At 43.2% G+C, this 18,685-nt stretch overlaps 1 protein-coding gene across 5 annotated transcripts in view; it reads left to right on the top strand.

Annotated features, from left to right (window-relative positions):
• Positions 1 to 18,685, top strand: part of LOC136826915 (kelch domain-containing protein 2-like) — a 101,512-nt gene that overhangs the window by 15,386 nt on the left and 67,441 nt on the right. For all 5 annotated transcript variants that reach the window (XR_010849755.1, XR_010849754.1, XR_010849753.1 and 2 more), the window contains exons 2-6: positions 4,846 to 4,946; positions 5,274 to 5,362; positions 10,578 to 10,725; positions 11,654 to 11,781; positions 12,312 to 12,483. Coding sequence is in view for 2 of the 5 variants with exons in the window: in XM_067084457.1 (XP_066940558.1) it covers positions 4,846 to 4,946; positions 5,274 to 5,362; positions 10,578 to 10,725; positions 11,654 to 11,781; positions 12,312 to 12,483 (638 nt within the window). In the remaining 3 variants the exon portion in view is untranslated. The remainder of the gene's footprint in view (positions 1 to 4,845; positions 4,947 to 5,273; positions 5,363 to 10,577; positions 10,726 to 11,653; positions 11,782 to 12,311; positions 12,484 to 18,685) is intronic.

Consider the following 18,685-nt stretch of genomic DNA (forward strand, 5'->3'; position numbering starts at 1 on the left):
GGTTGAAGGCTGACCTGGTGCGGGGACCTGGACAGCCTGCAAGACAGTCTGAGTTGGGAGCCGTTTAAACTTCGTAAACCTCTTCCCGGGTTTGGGATGAGGTCCGGCGGACTCCGTCAGTTTCCGCTTATACGGAAGGCCCCAACGAGGCGGAGACTTTGATTGGCCTAGTCGCCGGCTAGGACGCATCTACCTCTTCTTGGGGAAGAGATTAGCTCCCCATATGGAGCTCTTCATAAGCCTGTTAGGCTCATGACGGATAGAAGCTGCCGAAAAGATGTGTTTCCGGCAGTTCATCCGGGCCGTGATGAAATCGTGAAGGTCCTGTTGAAAACCTGCCAAGAGGATTTTGTCAGGACCTGAAATAAAGAGTCTTCGCTGTATACCACCAGTTGCCTCGGCCAGAGTCAGGAATTTCAAGGACCTGCTAAGCCTGTCCTTAGTCTTGGCTTCAGCCTTCAGGGAGCGAATCCGGAATCTTAGGGAGTTGTTCGCTGAAAAGGTTTGAGGCGCAGTCCGGGTCAAGCCTAGTTACTGTGAAGGTGGCGGAGCTCCCTCCCAGAACTCAGAATCTCCGGGAAGACTAGAGAGGTGGGATCTGTCTCCCGGAGATGAGGAAGGGTTTGCCCTCCATGCTTGTTTGGCTAGTGAGCAAGGCCACCTTTGTAGTGCAAGGGGTGGGGAGGCCTCCCCAAAGAGAACATTGTGAACGCACCCTTGGCGGGGTAAGTTTAGTGTTCTCTGCTTGCCATTCCGTCAGAGTACGTAGCAGAGAAGACTGAGCCAGGTCTCTCGGGAAGATGACAGTCTCCTTGGGGACCTTGTCAGATCGAATCCATGCTTCCTCCGTAAGTCTGGTGTAACCTGGGTAAGGAGGCTTCAGACTGGGAGGGAAGAACTCAAGTTCCTCCAACCTGCGGGTGCCTAGACCCTCAATGGTAAGGGTACCCTCATGTTGGGGAGCATAAAGGGTTAAGCGCCAGGGATTCCCCTTTATCGAAGGGAGGAAGGCTGGAGGTGTCCGGGACAGAAAAGGATCCGTTGGCGCTCGCCACTCATGAACCCGAGATCAAGCTCCCTTGGGATTTGACCTGCTGTGACAGGGAAAGAACGGAAGCGTTGGAGGATGATAGCTGAGATGAGAGTTGCGACAGCTTGTCGTCAACTCTCTTGTCGAGCTTCTGCATGAGAAGCTCGGCAAAAGCTTCTGCATCAAAGGAAGGAGGGAGGGGAACCTCCTTACTCTGTTTAGTTCTTGATCCCTTCCCAGAGGTAGAGGCCTTGCTCGTAGACAGCACGGGACTAGGAGCCCATGACGTCTTCGAGGGAACCCCGGAGCAGACTTTCTGGGTTTTTAAGGTCTTTTTCTTTATTGATTTTACCTTAGGGACGGTAGACCTTGCACCGTCCATAAGGCAAGAGGATTTCACAAATCCTCTGAAAGAAGAAGCAGAAGAAGAAGGAGAGCTGAACAAGTAATCACCTGCCTCACTTACCCCCTTACCTGCTTGGAGCTCCAGGTCTATGTTCATGGGCTCCAAATTGAGATTCAACGCCGCAACATCTTCCGTGACCTCTCCGCATGCAGCCACTTCCTCCTGGGTGGGTTGGGTCATCTCCCGGATCCCAGCGATCAAAGGGCGGCTACCTCGTCGAAACTGACGCTGAGATCCAGGTGCCGGGGAAGAGAACACTGCAGATATCCTTGGAAAGAACATAAGGCTTCCCCGCCCCGACGTTCCTCCCGAAGCCGCTGACCCAGGTCTTGAGGGTCAAGAGCGAAGAGTCTCGGGAGTTGCGGTCAACCTGAAAAAAGGAGAATGTCACTAACGAAATCTCCTACTATAAAAGATATCTTCCAATTATCCACAAGAGACGTAACTCAAAGGGAACTATGAACCGGAACTGAAATTCCGAGCTTACCGACTCATCCAGAACCTGCTCATAAAGAGCGTAGCACACCTCACAACCATCGGGGTGCCAGACGACTAGATCCCCCACGTGGACGGCGCACCCAGAGTGAGACCTGCAGACCTCATGCCCACTCACCTGTTGGAGGACGCCGTACACCCCTGCTCCTGACAACGCACCACCTGTAAGTGGATGGGTACATGAGTATGTTAATAAGGCACGCCGGAGTAGCGTCTTAGGATAATAAAGATTGACTGGGCATGCAAAAAGACCGGTCAGACCCCGCCGGAAAATTCCGGTACGATGGTGAGGTCCAACTAGCTTATACATACAAATAAAATAAAATAAAATAAAAACAGAGGGGGACCGCCGGAGTTACTCCAGAGAAACAAGAGGTCTCGCCAAAAACATGCGTCAATAATTAACAAGTAAATACAGTGAATAGTTAACTTAAGATTAAACAGTCAAAGAGTTTTCGCTAGGCGCCGGGGAGTCACGTTACGACGATACAGTGACAGCGGAGGAGGTGTGGTGAGCACCGACCGACCATACACCATACCCACCGGAGTGGTATTAAGAAAGGAGGGTAACGAGAAAGCCCGACTACCTAGCGGAAAGCACATAAATAAACTAGTCAAGGAAAAATAGATACCTGGAAAGGAACAAAGTTCTAAATGAATAGAACAGAGGATAAACACTAGCGGACATGTGAAAATGAGACAGAAGACAGTCAGGCAGAGAACTCTAACTGGCTACCGTACAAAATTTTCCCCGTGAGATGACGGTCTGGGAGAAGCGACACCCTGGCTGGGGAAAAACATCACACTGGCGCTAGGGAAGGGAGGGGATAGGCCAATGGAGGGGGACCAGAAGCGGCGGCCAGGGGTGAGAGAGCACCCCGGACGCCATGAGGCCCACCCCTTCTCTCTCCCGAGGGGTCGCACATGTCGAACGACTAACACAGAAGAAGAGAGGCAGGGGACCCTCAAAGGCCAAAGAGCGCAGGAATGGTAAACAAGGTATGGTGGCCAGGAGTGGGGAGGCACCCCAGACACCAGACAAGTTCTCGACAGGGTGTGATCGGTTAAGATTGGAAGCCCTGGGTAGAGAGAACAGGAGAACCAATCAATGCAGGGAAAGGGGTAAGGAATGTAGGCTATAAACGGAATGGTAAGGGCTAAGAGCTCTCAAGCCTTGGTAAGTTAACATAGTATATGAAAAAAACAAACCAAGGGGTGGGGGGAGAGCAGGTAGGAGAGGGAGAAGGTGGTAGGAGAGGGGGAATACGCATGAAGCTGGAGTGCTGTCCCGAAATCTGTGGCTCGGACAAGGGTAGGCTACGAGTAAGATACCCTCGCTATTCCAGCTTAACCTTACTAGGACTCAGGAGTCCAAGCGGAAAGGCCGAAATAGGGAGGGGGGAAAACGCAGGCCTAACACCTCCATCCAAACCAACAAAACATCAGGGAAGCGCCAACATGAGACCCTCCTACACACCTAACCTCTCCTTCCAAAGGAAGGGCAGCAAATCAATAGCCTAACTCCTAGGCTAACCTAACAGCAGCCCAGCGGGCCAGAGGTTAGCTCAGGGGGAAAGGTATCTAACCGACTAGCCTATAAAGTTAACCTCACAAAAACGTAAAATAAATAATAAAATCAATATAAATGACACTTGTAGAAGGGTGAACCAAACCCAACGCGATATGAGCACGGAGGGAAAATGGCTGACCTTCACTAACAATAACAACGAACCAAATCCGTAAATATCTAAATCATCCGTGCGCTAGACATAAAATGAAACTAATAGGCATATCCGTACCATCTCAAATAAAATACCCAAAAGCTGGAGGAGGTGAGGGTCCTTAAATAAAAACAAATAAGACTGATTAAAAAACGGATAGGCCCGAGGGGGAAACTCGTAGCCTAAACGATAAGGGACCCGCACTTCCCCAGGGAAGGGTAACAAAACTAAAATAATTAAACCAATATGAATTATGTAGGATATACATAAAAACATAAGAGCATAAATAAATGGAAGGGGAGCGAAGCCCCAGCAAAAAACCCTGCACCAAGACTGAAGGAGGTCACATGAGGCCGGGAGGAAGGAGGCCGAGGCGGGCATTATAAGTCCCCCTAATATAAAATTAGGAGGAAATAAGGAGCCCCAACCATCTAAAATAAAAGAAAGAGATGTTACTCAACTTAGTGGAAGATACATCCTGAGATGAAGCCATACTTCTAGCAAAAAAAAGGCACAAAAAGAGCGCACAAACCAAAAGCTGAACGGACAGAACGCAGCGTGCTAAAATGGAATGCAGGTGGCGCTGGTTTGTTGATAGTCCATGAGTGGTGCGGGCGTTGTATCGGCACCTCACTCATTGGGACTTTTGACATTGGGAATGTCTACAGGGCGGAGGCCTGTGATTGTGACAATCTCACCCTTTCATATACACGACTCCATTTTATGGAGCTCGCACTGGGGGTAGTAACTCCAGCTTTGCATTTAGCTTTTTTCTCTGGTAGATTTAGCAATGGATTTACCTAGAAATAAGTGCTGAATGGTTATTTACCTAGAAATAAGTGCTGAATGGTTATTTCACCGGGTGACACAGGTCGTATAACCCAGAAATATAGGTGTTAAGTATTTCATCAAAATGTGTACCATTGCATAACTTAAACATAATGGAAAATCCTCACCCACAAGGGTGAAACCATTCTTAAGATAAATGTTCTTTCTCTCATCTAAATTTTTTCTCTTTTTTAATGTTTTATATAGAGATTTGTACTGCACTGAAATTTTATATCTGGAACTCTGACATAACATTATCAAGAGCTAGGGTCATATGATATGGCAGAACAGTTGCTGTTTCAGCCAATAAAGTTGCTGCTCATAGCATAATTAAATCACATTATTATCACTGATTATCTTTTTAGGAATTGCCACATGATGAGCCATATACTGTTATGACACCAAGTCATACCATCTACCATAGTGCAATAGATGTTTGGGTCTTTGATCCTCTTTTGGATACATGGTAAGTTTATTACACAAAGTCACTAACTAGTTGCTAGATAGATTATTTCTTCATTTTTCGTTACCTTTTTTTACACATTAAGATAGAAGAGTCAAATTCTTAAGATTTAAAAAAAAGATTAAGTACGGATATTGCAATGTGGTACCATATATTTTAAAAAGGAACTGATTGTTTATTTTGATATGAATTTTGTATGAGTGCATTATATACCAAAAAAAAAAAAAAAGTAATGGCATGTTGTAGATATGGAAAAATTGGTTGTGAAGTGTTACTCACTTTTAATGCTTTTTCCATAGAGTAATATTATATATATATATTTTCTTTTAGGATTCGAAAAATGAGTAGAGGAGACATACCCCTTCAGTTGTCAGGAGCATGTGCAGCAGTTCATAATCACTACATGTATATTTTTGGAGGTATGATATTATAATTTGCTATTTATGATATACAGTTGTGTGTAAAAGTGTTATGTGTTATGTATGAGATGGCTTCTTACAGTTCTTGCTGTTTATTACCTTACTGTAAATTCATTACAGGTACATAATTAATGATGAGGCATAGAAAAATAAAATCAACAGGACTTCATTCAACAGGAAATAATTATAAAGTGTAACATAATTTGTGTCTTCAGGTAGGGCTAGCATGTAGATATGTATTCCTTGATCCCTTTTGCTCTTCATGCTGAGGTTGGAATTATTGAACAAACTTAATGAACCTCTTCATATCTCTAATCTGCAACAGTTGCTGACATACTGTCCATGTTACTAGGTCCTTAAGCTTTTGAGCCTTGAGGCATACACTATTTTTTTCATATATCTGCTTATCAAAAACTGTATTTTAGAGCTCATGCAATGATATTCACTGCACTGTCCTGGCCATGGAAGAGGCAATCTCATAACATTCACAATGAAGGCTTTCGGGGAAGTATTAGTGTAAGACCTTATGAAGGGTCCATTAAAATCTGTGGTCCCTGGGCTATCATGCTTTGAAATGAAATCTTTCCTACAGACTGCTGCATGAAGGATTGTAGATCCCCTCTGGTTCTTGACAGTTTGCTTAATGATAAAGTTCACAGTACTGATGACCATGTAGAAGGTGGGACTATCTGATTGACTAGAATTAGGTATCTAACTTCCTCTCAGATTTCTGGATTGAGGTTTCATGCATTCCTGTGGAATTCCACAAGGAAACCACATTAGCTCTTGAATCAGGCTTTGTTGGAGAATTTATTTTGTATGATGATTCTCACCTGAGACTGCTTCTACCATTAGGGTCATCAAGTTTGATGAAGTGTCATCTGAGGCTACTTATACCAAAAGCTATTCATCAGTATCTTCCTTATGCTTGAATTCTGTGTGGGGAATCATTTCTTGTCTTGTTCTATGATGAAGTGGCTCCTTTTGCTACATAACCTTGTCAGATCATGTAGTGAAAGTGGAAGATGATCCTCTACTGTACTCTGTGATGTCCATAAAGAAGCACTATACCTAAATATGTTGAAGTCAGTAGACCAGGTCCCCAAGGACTCTTCATACTTATGAGTATGCTGTAAAAAATCCCTTAGAAATTCCATCTCCACATAAAATCTGCCTACAAACATCCTTTTCATGAGAGAGTTTCTTGAAGGGTGTGCAGTAGTATACTGTATTGCATGGTTATATGACTATGCCCTTGCCATAGCCAGTGTTTCTGGGGTGGAGATGTAATCTGACAGCTTCATGGACATGTAATTAGAAGGCCTAATGTGTTTGGATGAAAGTGATTAGCTATCCCTTTTATTATCCACAATTTTCATCCACAATATCCATCTGTTTATTGTCAAGGACATCACCTGGCACTCATTCTGACCTTCTCTCACAGTACGTCATGGTTTTCACTACTTTTTGGTGAGCAAATCTAGGATTTTCAAGAATGTCAGTTCTACTGTAGATCAGTAAAAATTAAGTGTGTCGTACCATCTCCAAGGTCCCCTGAGGGTGGGTGCACTTGAAGTGTTTAGCTCTACAATGTGTCTCAGTGGTCTCTAAATTATTGCACTTATGTAATGATTCGGCACAAGTAAAGCAAGGTTTGTACTTATCAAAGGCTCAGAGAAGTTTGAATAATTGTGTTCTGGAAATTCAGACATCTTATTTATTGTGGTGTTCCCCTCCTCCCATTCCCTCTGAATAGTTTCGTCTGTCATGGTAGAACAAAAACACTAGAATCAGGCTACTGTATATAAGATTTGTCAGGGTTTTAATACAAATAATATATATATATATATATACACACACACACACACACGTACACACACACACATAGTAGAACCCCGGTCCTCGACGCTAATCCGTTCCAGAAGAAGCATCGAGATTCGATTTAGTCGAATTCTGAATCAATTTCTCCCATAAGAAATAACTGAAAATGGATTAATCCATTCCTGACCACCAGTCATTTCCCCAACCTTGCATTTTATACAAAACATTACACAAATTATAATTAAATAATTTCAGAGTTAAATAACTTACCGTATCAGAAGCACTTTTTACATTTTTAAATGCATACTCTATCAAAAAAATTGGCTTACGACCAATGCGACCATATTACTGATGGTAGACCGAGCACCACAGGCTAGGCTAGGTAGCCTATAGGCACTACCAGAATGTACTGTAATGGGTACACACAAATACTGTTGTTGATAATAATAACATTGAAAAACAAGCCTGATTATTACAGTAAATTAATAATACAGTATTTATAAGCCAAATTACTGTATGTCTGTTATCATAAAATTAAGAAAAATTTCTTAAGTTACGTCGGCACTTGGCAACTTGTGGCATGAGCAGATGTCAACAAACCAAAGTGCCACCCTGGTGGCGTGTTGCGGTACTAAGTACATAAACGTTGTTTATGTTCTGTATTTATGGTAAATTTCATACAGAGTCTACAGGAATAGTATACAAAATCACTGTAAAACATCTTTCAATAAATATTATGATACCCTAACATATTGGGACCCATGATTGGATGAAAATTCAGTGCAGAAAGCCAAAAAAATGATGATACTGTACAGGTATTCCCCTACTTACGATGGGGTTAGGTTCCAAAAAACCCATCGTTTGTTGAAAAAATCTAACTGAATATGGCTAGCCTACACTAGGGTAATCAGTACCATCTATACATATATGGTAGCCTAGCCTACACTACACAGTATACTTTATACATATATGGTATAGTAATTATTAGTGTCAGCTAATTCTGCAGGTTCGATGCAGACTGACATGATAAGCCAGTATTAAGAGAAATTGAATAACAAACAAGGCTTGGCCTCCACTTTCGTATATCATATACGGTAGCCTAGCCTACATTATACTGTATTCTATTTTCACATAACACCACCGTATTATACAAACATCAAAATAACGAATGTGCATCTTTTCCATGGATCTTTTAAAATGTTATGCTTTACTACACTGTATCCAATCGTAAATATTCTTATACTGCTTTTGCATTATAAATTCCGATTATAGTGATCAAATGTTTTGGTTTCGGAATCGATCACGCGATCTTTATTTCGATGCATTTAACTCGGTTCAGAGGGCATTTCTTGCTTCAAGTTAGCGTAAATGAATCTCTAGATACTTTATTTATAAGGGACATGTGTATTTTTCATTATACGAAGAAGTGTTTTTATGTCGAAATATAACTTAAATATGTCGTTGCAGAAATTATTTTAGCCATTTTTTCGTTAATACATGACGTTGGCGGCTGGCCCTTTGTTTTGTGTAAAAAAAAAAATCAAGATTCCGTTCGCTATTTTCTCTTGATTTCATCATCATACAATGAGCTTTTCGTATGTATCTTTTATCGGCGTGAAAACAGCAGTAATATGTGTTCTTTCATGTCCAGTAGTTTTGATTAAAATACTTTCCAATTTTATTTGCGGTCGAGTTTCATCCATGTTGCCAATGTATGATAATTTATAGTCATTAGCAGCTTGAACATTCTTTTCTCAGCGTCAGCTACAACTTGCAGCTTAATTTTACTGCAGCAGTATATTTCCTTGCCGATCTTTTCTCCAAAGCGGATAAGGGTAGTGTAAAAACATATCAGTACTTAACGTCATTTTTAATATAACTACGATAATTGTTTAACCGTACGATGGTTGAAATACAAGCAAAACAGTTGTTATCCGATTTGGTTATTAGCAAAACAACAGAGTCTCGTTCGGTTGTTTATAGCTGTACGCATTTTCGCAAGAGTATAAGGTTACTAACAATGCTTTTATTATTCTCTTACTTTTTAACTAGAAGATGGAATAAAGAGATGGAGAGAAAAGAAGTTGGTCTTTTGTAAGTTGGTCTTTCTTGCTGCCTGATTCTCACGGCAATTTGTATGTACGCTGTTGCTTGTGCCCAAAATTTAGAAATATTTTCTAAATATTGTCGTACCGGTATTAATTGCTAACTCCATCGTAAGCTTTCGAATTATCGTAAGGCAAATTATCGTCACTTCGTGCACTACCTGTATTTACAAACGCACAAAAATTGCAAACGAACACTGACCTATTTTAACTTCCGACACAACGAGGGCAAGTGAGGTCGGCTCATTGAATTAATGTACCTATTCCAGCCTCTCAGGCCAAGCGTATCATACACCATCGCTGCCTGATTGTATGCGTTGTTGCCTGCGCCAGATCGCCCGCGAAATTTAAAAATACATATTTTCAAAATATTGTAAAATCGATATTAATTGCTAATCCCATCGTAAGCGAATTATCGTAAAGTCGAATTATCGTAATTTCGAGCACTACCTGTATACCTGTACAAGCGTGTACTTCTTCAAACAACAGCAGCTGTGTGTGTGGACTTTAAACAGTTTTAAATACGCATGGGAAGAACACCATCAACAATGCCAACTAGCGGCGGCCGACCAAAACTTTTTTTTTTACAAATATATGGTTCATCGGGTCGGATTCCGGTTTGTTGTTCGAGCTCCAACGCAAAATTTACTCGACATTTTGCGTCAAAATCTGGTTATGTTGAGTTCTGGTACAGTGGGGACCAGGGTTCTACTGTATATATATATATATATATATATATATATATATATATATATATATATATATATATATATATATATATATATATATATATATATATATATATATATATATATATATATATATACATATATACATATACAATATATATATATATATATATATATATATATATATATATATAATATATATATATATATATATATATATATATATATCTATATATATATATATATATATATATATATATATATATATATATATATATATATATATATATATATATACAATATATATATATATACATATACATAATATTGGATGGTACATTATTTGGATGTTAATCTTATTGAATCAAATACAGTATTGATTAAAATCAAATATATAATTTGGATATTAAAGGGCTTGCTCTAGTGCAGGTTACTTTTTGTGAAGGATTCAGTATTTCATTACTTTGGTGAAAGACTACATTAAACATGTAGACATACTGTAATGGCAAAAGTGAAATAAAAACTGTGTTAATGTAAGATTATATTTTTTAATTTTTTCTTTGTTATGATTTATTACCATTGAACTGTTTTCCCCCTCAGGGTGGGCTAATGAAGAGGATGATTTTTCGGTAACTACAAATTGTCTTTGGAGGTTGTTTTTGCCAACTCTAAAGTGGGAACTTTTAAATCCTGAAGGAGACCTACCACTGGCCTGTGATAAGTCAGCATGTTGGGTTTACAAAAACAGGCAAGTTTTTCTACTTTTTAAGTTTGTAGTAATTACCAAACTAATATAAATAAATTGGGATCTCGAGTGAGAAAATTCAAGGAGTTTGTAGGAACTTGAGTGTTTATGAAATTGATGTATGTATAATAGAGGAACAAAGTGGAAATAGATTTTCCTTTGGCAGTCTGGTGAGAACATACCAGAACACTTTCTTATTCGATACTTTAAACCATCATTTGTAAGGTGCTTTCCCTTGTGATGACTGTTTTCCTTGATTACACTTTAGTTGTTTTGGTCATCATAGAATAATTTCAGTTGTATATTTTTGGGTGAAAATTTGCCAGCTAATTGAAAAGCAGTTTATGCTGGATAGTATGTGGGCATTTCTACCACACTGATTGGCCTAGGTTGAGTAGATGTTTTTTCCAGGGTGGTAATTACCTTTCTTCATATTACTCCTTTACTTTTCCTGATTGTTATTAACAGTAAGACAAATAATAGATCATAAATTGAGCAGAGAGGAGTAGAAATGGTAAAACTTAGTGTATTGTATGTCAGGAGCCAAAATAATTTATTACATTACAATTTTGTATGTCACAAATGTATTCAGACAATGTCATTTTATGGATGATTTAGGTATACTATTTCTTACAAGTTAAATATATTTTTAGTAGTTTTTAAGCACAAAAGCATGCTATTTTTTCCTAATGCAGTTTTAATAAGAATTTCAAATTTAGTTTCAGTGTCTTAATGCATTTGGCTCAATGTACAGGGGGTATTCAAATTGGTGCAGTGTTGTTTATGAAGTAATAATTCTGCTGACACCATAGATTAGTAATACTTTTGACTGTTGAATCATTGTTCATTTCATCTCACAGGTAACCATTCTTCCACTAAATAAATTGTTAAGTTTGTTTGATTTTAACTGACTTATTTGTATCTCTTTCAGATTTTATGTCTTTGGAGGTTTTGGTCCTGCGGATGATTTGGGTCCTATTGCCAAAATGAAAGTTAGATTTGTTCGTGATGGTGTTCATAGCCGAGGGTGGAATGATCAACTTGTTTATTATGATATTGGTAAGTTTTCATTTTTTTGCCAGCCCTATGAGAGCTAAGAATTTTAACGTGGTGGTCTTGTTAAATTATTTATTATTAATCCTTTTTCTAAATGTACAAAGAACCTCAATGATTTTGTGAACCCTGACATTTTAGGAAAGCCATCCCCACACCCCACCACAATACATTGCTCCTGCTGTCATTAGCTTAACTCGTCGTAATGAATAAAGGACATTATTAATCATTTCCAGCATTATGTTATTCACTTTTTGCAAATTATGATGATAAATTGAGGTTCATTGTTAGTAAACATATATTTTTGTACACACAATAAATGTGCATGTAGTGCTTGTATACTAATTTCTGTCCAAGATATAAATGCAAATGATTTACTGGTGTTGTTTTTTCTTCAGAGAATATTAAGTTAATGATAGAAATAAAATTTTGAATAATCAGTTCTCAGCTATCTTTGGCTTTATAACTAGCTTTTGGATTTGGCCTAAGTGTTATATAAGGTAAGGTGTATTAAATGTAGAATAACTTTTTATCAGACACAAATACCTGGGTATGGCCGCAGACATATGGACCAAGGCCATCGCCAAGAGCGGCCCATACAGCTGACATTGTGGGTGATACGGTGTACATATTTGGTGGACGTTTCAAGAATGATCGTATGAATGATCTTCATTGCCTTAATTTGACCACCTCAAGATGGAGTGGCAAGTAAGTGGGTTTTAAGTATTTTCCTTTTATGCATATGTCCATGCAGTGTACAGATTTCATACTTTACTTAAGCTATAACCGTACTGCCTTGAATGGTGTGTTTTCATGTCAAAAGTAATCAGCACTCAAATATTTTTTACTCATCCTAGAATTGGTCACTCCAGTATGACCTGTAGATATCTGACAAATAGCCCACATGATCCAGTCCCTATATGTACAGAATGTAAAGTAACTTTTTTGTGTGAATATAAAAAATATAATTGACAATGAATATCGGGTTTTGGAACAAATCAGTTACATTTTGTCAGAATATTCATCATTTTCAATTAACCCAGGTATAAAATTCTTAAAAAATTGTAATTTGTTCATGAGACTTACCTGTCAGATATATATATAGCTGTATTTCTCTGAATCCGACAGAATTTCAAAAACTCACGGCACACGCAGTGTGGCCAGGTGGTTAGTACTCATTCCCGCCGCTGGGAGGCGGGTATCGGGAACCATTCCCATTTTCTATTCAGATTTTCTCTGTCGCCGGTACTGTCAACATCAGTCTGTTTTCAGTACCTCCGTCTCTGGATTTCGTTAACTCAATGTTTCCACTTAAGTATTCTCTTTGACTTTTGGTTTTTGGACTTTGGATTGTGGATTGGCATACGCTTTTTTGAGTACTGTTTTTGAATTTGCTATTGATTGCTCTTTGAATAATGTCTGGAACTAGTTCTGCTAGCTTTAGAGTATGTTGTGTGAGTGAGTGTAAGGTGAGGCTACCGAAAGCTTGGTAGACCCTCACTCTGTTTGCATGAGGTGTAGGGGCATGTATGCTTGATCAATGATCGCTGCAAGGAGTGTGAGTCTTTGTCTGATGCGAGCTGGAAGATGTACGATTCCTATGTTCGTAAGTTGGAGCGTGACAGGATCTGGAGGTCTTCCTCCAGGAGTGTTTGTAAGAGTCAGGGTACTAATTCCTCTCCTGATAACCCAAATGTAGACATAGTTTCACCTATCCCTGTGGTTTTGCCTTCGGGCCCTGAGGTTGTGTCTGCGGAAGGTTTGGCCCTGACGGAGATTATGAACACCATCCGTGCTCTGGAATCTAAAGTGACGTCGCTTCAAAGTGCAGTGAAGTGTAGTGTTCCCCCTAGTGTTGTGGAGGGGGCGTCAGATCGGCCCCATAATGCTTCTAGGCCTGGACCTCTGTCAGACTCCCAGGACTCGGGGAGAAGGCATGTCGAAAGCCGTAAGAGGGTTACGGGGGCTTCCCACCGATCTGGCGTCCCTTCGGCAGGACCTGTTGTCGCTTCCCAGGCTGCCAAAGGAGGATCGTGCTCCGCACGTATCCTAAGGACTGCTTCTCGTCCTCCGGCGTCCTCCTCGTAAGGGGGTGGAGCTCTCGGAAGGACTCTCACCCGTTGAAGAGGAGCCTCAGAGAAGAGGACGCTTCACGTCAGCTTTCGCAAGGCATTGTTTCATCGTCATCGGAGTGTTTTGACGCTTTCCCACCACAGAAGAGGACCAGGACGTCGTCAGAGGAGGACGTTTGTGAGCGCCCCAGTCGCTCCAGGGAGAGAGCTGTTTTAGCTCCCGTGAGGAGGAAGAAGGCGTCCCCTCGCCCCTCGTCTTCTCACAGGATCAGCTCTTCCCCCGAAAAGGAGACCTCTCCCTCCAAGAAAATTTTGCTGGATATGCAGCGTCAGTTGGCTTCTCTTCTTGCAGAGAGGGAAGCAGAACCGCGTCGTCGACGCAAGGACTCGAAGCTGCCTATCAAGAGGTCCAGAAAGTCCCCCTCTCCTGCGCCTTTTTCTTCGTCTCCGTCACCTGCTTCCTCGCCCCTGTCGTCCTCACGGCTCGCTGGTTCACCATCGTAACGTTCGTCAACAACGTGGCGCCGTAAAAGCAGCTATCCAGGGGCGCCTCGGTAGCTGCTCGTCAGGACGCTCCTCTCGCTACCGTGCAGGACACTCGGCCGGACGCTCGGCTGGACGCCAGGCTGGACGCTCGTCAGGACGCTCGCCAGGACGCCTCTTTAGTTGCTCATCGGGATGCTCCAGAGCAATCAGAGCCTGCAGGGAAGAGAAGATCCCTCCTCCGTATTGGACCCCAAGGCCTTCGTTCTCCTAAGGTTTTGGGTGACTGGTTTCTCCATTGAAGAGGGAGAAGTCTCTGGCGAGTCGGAGCCTGCGGATATTGAGCAACCTTCTGCTTCCTCGTCTTCCAACTACCAGGTGTTGACTGGTCTTCTTAAGGACTTGTTCGGTGACAAGTTCAAACCCTCGGCTCCTCTCTCTCCTCCTTCGCAGTTAGCTTCGTCCAAGACGAGGAGAGCGCCGGGGTTTGTTAAAATGATTTCATCTCTTGCTACGAAGAAGGCCTTCAAGAAGGTTAACACCTGGATGGAGGAAAGGAAGACCCAAGGCAAGACTTCTTTTGCCCTGCCTCCGTCCAAGCTTAGCGGCAAGGCTGGTATGTGGTACGAGACAGGAGAGGACGTCGGCTCAAGAGTTCCTTCTTCGTCTCAGGGAGATTTCGCCAGCCTAGTCGACGCTCCTAGAAGGTCCCTCCTGTCTGCAGCTAAGGTGTCTTGGACGATGTCAGAGACAGACCATCATCTGAAGGGACTATTCCGCACCATGGAGGTTTTCAATTTCTTGACTGGCGTTTGGGAGCTTTGGACGTCAAGCTTAGAAGCCCTGACTCAATCAGCCTGGGGGAGCTGTCCAACGTGTTAAACTGCATGGACAAGGCCGTCAGGGATGGCTCAGAGGAACTGGCTTCCCACTTTTGTACGGGCCTCTTGAAGAAGAGCGCCTTGTACTGTAATTTTACATCTAAGTCAGTTTCTCCGTCGCAGAGGGCAGAATTATTGTTCGCCCCTTTGTCGAGCCATCTCTTCCCCCAGTCTTTAATCAAGGACCTCGCCGCTAGTCTAAAGGAGAAGGCCACTCAAGACCTCTTGGCCCACTCGTCTAGACGCCCAGCAGTCCCTTCTACGTCGTCATCGGGTCCGACCTCCAAGAAGAAGAAGCCCTTTCGTGGAGGAGCTTCTTCCTCGAGATCGTCTCCATGAGGAAGAGATTTTTCCAGAGGCGCAGCCCCATCAAAACCTAGGGGCAAAAAGTTACTTTCAGCGCCTCCAGACACCTGTGGGAGCCAGGCTTCTTTCATTTGCGGGAGCCTGGAGAGCGAGGGGGGCGGACACCTGGTCCCTCGAAGTTCTCGAGAAAGGATACAAGATCCCCTTTCTTGACTCGCCACCCCTGTGCACGTCGCCCAGGGATCTGTCGCCCTCCTACCATCAAGAGAAGCAACAGATCCTGTTCAACCTTTTGGAGCAAATGCTCGAAAAAGGAGCCATGGAGCAAGTCCTGGAGCTGGACTCCCCGGGATTCTACAACCGACTGTTCCTAGTTCCGAAACAGTCGGGAGGATGGAGACCAGTCCTAGATGTGAGCAGACTGAACCGCTTCGTAGTGAAGGAAAAGTTCAAGATGGAAACGTCCCAGTCTGTTCTAGGAGCGTTAAGACCAGGAGATTGGATGGTCTCTCTGGACTTACAGGACGCTTACTTTCACGTTCCCATACATCCCCAGTCAAGGAAGTACCTGAGGTTTGTACTGGGGACGAGTCTTTCAATTCAGAGCTCTTTGCTTCGGACTAAGCACAGCTCCCATGATCTTCACGGTTATCATGAGAAATGTGGCGAGATGGCTTCACTTGGCGGGTATTCGTATCTCGCTTTACCTGGACGATTGGCTCATCCGAACCTCTTCTCAGTCAAAGTGTCTGGAGGACCTGAATTCGACTTTAGAGTTGACGAAGTCCCTAGGACTTCTAGTGAGCGAAGAAAAGTCCCATTTGATCCCGGCGCAGTCCATCTTCTATCTGGGGATTCAGATGGATTCAGTGGCTTTTCAAGCTTTTCCATCCCAGGAACGTCAGCAGCAATGCTTAGAAAAGTCTCGTCCTTTCTAGGGAAGGAAACATGCTCGGTGAGGAAATGGATGAGTTTGCTGGGGACCATTTCCTCGCTGGAGAAGTTTGTTTCCCTGGGGAGACTTCATCTCAGGCTGCTCCAGTTTTTCCTGGCGGAAAACTGGATGGACAAGGAGAATCTGGAGGAGACCCTGAAGATCTCTCCCATTGTCAAGAATCACCTGAGGTGGTGGCTCGACCCCTCGAGGTTGGCAGAAGGGGTTTCTCTCGCCTTCAGAGCCCGACCTAGTGTTGTTTTCCGGCCCAGCGTCCAGGGGAGGGATGGGGAGCAACACTAGGAGGGGAAGAAGTGTCAGGCACCTGGAGAGGGGAACAGGTGTCCTGGCACATCAATCTCAAGGAATTAGGGGCGATCCTGCTGGCCCTTCAATTCTTTTGAGCCAAGTGTCAGGCCGAGTGGTACAAGTAAATTCCGACAACACCACAGCCCTGGCTTACCTCAAGAAACAGGGAGGAACTCGCTCCCGTTCCCTTTTCACCCTGGCGAAGGAAATCCTGCTTTGGACCCATGCACGGGGGATCACGATCCTTACAAGGTTCGTTGCAGGCGTGGAGAATATCCGCGCGGACCTTCTCAGTCGGCAGCGTCAACTTCTACCAACCAAGTGGACCCTTCATGAGGAGGTGTGTCAGGAGCTGTGGAGGTTATGGGGACGTCCCTTGGTGGACCTCTTTGCGACGTCCAGGACAAAGAGGCTCCCTCTATACTGCTCTCCCGTTCTAGATCCAGGAGCAGTAGCAGTAGATGCCCTCCTCTGGGACTGGAAAGGTTTGGATCTCTACGCCTTTCCTCCCTTCAAGATTCTGGGGGAGGTAATCAGGAAGTTCTCACCGTCGGAAGGGACGAGGATGACATTAATCGCCCCTTTTTGGCCAGCGGCAGAATGGTTCACAGAGGTCATGGCCTTCCTGGTGGACTTCCCAAGGATGCTTCCCCTGAGGTAGATCTGCTCAGGCAGCCCCATTTCGAAAGATACCACAAAAACCTCCCGCTCTGAGTCTAACTGCATTCAGACTATCACGAAGTTGGCAAGAGCGAGGGGTTTTTAGAGCAGTGGCAAGGGCTATCGCCAGTGCCAGGAGACCCTCCTCCAATATGGTCTATCAATCTAAGTGGGCCAATTTCAGGAAATGGTGCAGGAGCAATGGGATTTCCTCAACCACGACCTCTGTGTCCGCAAATAGCAGACTTCCTGCTTCATCTCCGAGAGAAGGAAAAGCTGGCAGTCTCAACAATTAAAGGCTATAGAAGTATGCTGTCGGCAGTCTTCAGACATAGAGGCCTAGACTTGCCGACAACAACAAGGATCTTCACGATCTCTTGAGATCCTTTGAGACTGTCAAGATTCCTCAACCCAGGACGCCTCCCTGGAACCTGGATGTAGTCCTGAAGTTTCTAATGTCAAATACTTTTGAGCCTCTGTCTTTGGCATCCCTCAAGAATGTGACAAGGAAGGCTATTTTCCTAACTGCTCTGGCGACGGCGAAGAGAGTTAGTGAAGTTCAAGCCATCAGCAAGCACATTGGCTTTAGAGGGCCCAATGCCGTGTGCTCCCTAAGTCCTATGTTCCTCGCCAAGAACGAAAATCCTTCAGACCCTTGGCCCAAGACTTTTGAGATCAAGGGTTTGACAGGGATTCTTGGGCAAGAGTCAGAGAGAGTCCTGTGCCCTGTCAGGGCTCTCAAATTCTACTTGGCCAGGACGAAAGAAAGTCGAGGCCCGTCGGACAATCTGTGGTGTTCGGTTAGAAGACCTGACTTACCAATGTCCAAGAATGCTCTGGCATTCTTTTTAAGAAGCACAGTCAGAGAGGCTCATTCTACCTGCCAAGACAGCGACATGAGACTTCTGAAAGTCAAGGCTCATGAAGTGAGAGCCATTGCGACTTCGGTGGCTTTCAGAAGAACATGTCCCTTAACGATCTTCTGGGTACCACCTTTTGGCGAAGTAATTCAGTGTTTAACCGCATTACTTTTGGGATGTGAAGACGACTTTGAAGACTGCTCTTCGCTAGGACCATACGTTTCCGCAGACACAATGTTGGGGAAGAGAGCAATACTCATCCTATCCTTTAGAGGTTAGGAAGTATTTTTAGTCTTGCTTTTGTGTTTTTGGTTGTTGGGTGGCCACCGAAGGTGGACGTCCCAGTCATTAGCCTATGTTAGGTTCAATGACTTAGATAGGCTCGGTCAGGTGGTTGGTCATTGC

The sequence above is a fragment of the Macrobrachium rosenbergii genome, chromosome 41, assembly GCF_040412425.1.
Source record: "Macrobrachium rosenbergii isolate ZJJX-2024 chromosome 41, ASM4041242v1, whole genome shotgun sequence".
In the NCBI taxonomy this organism is placed as follows: domain Eukaryota; kingdom Metazoa; phylum Arthropoda; class Malacostraca; order Decapoda; family Palaemonidae; genus Macrobrachium; species Macrobrachium rosenbergii.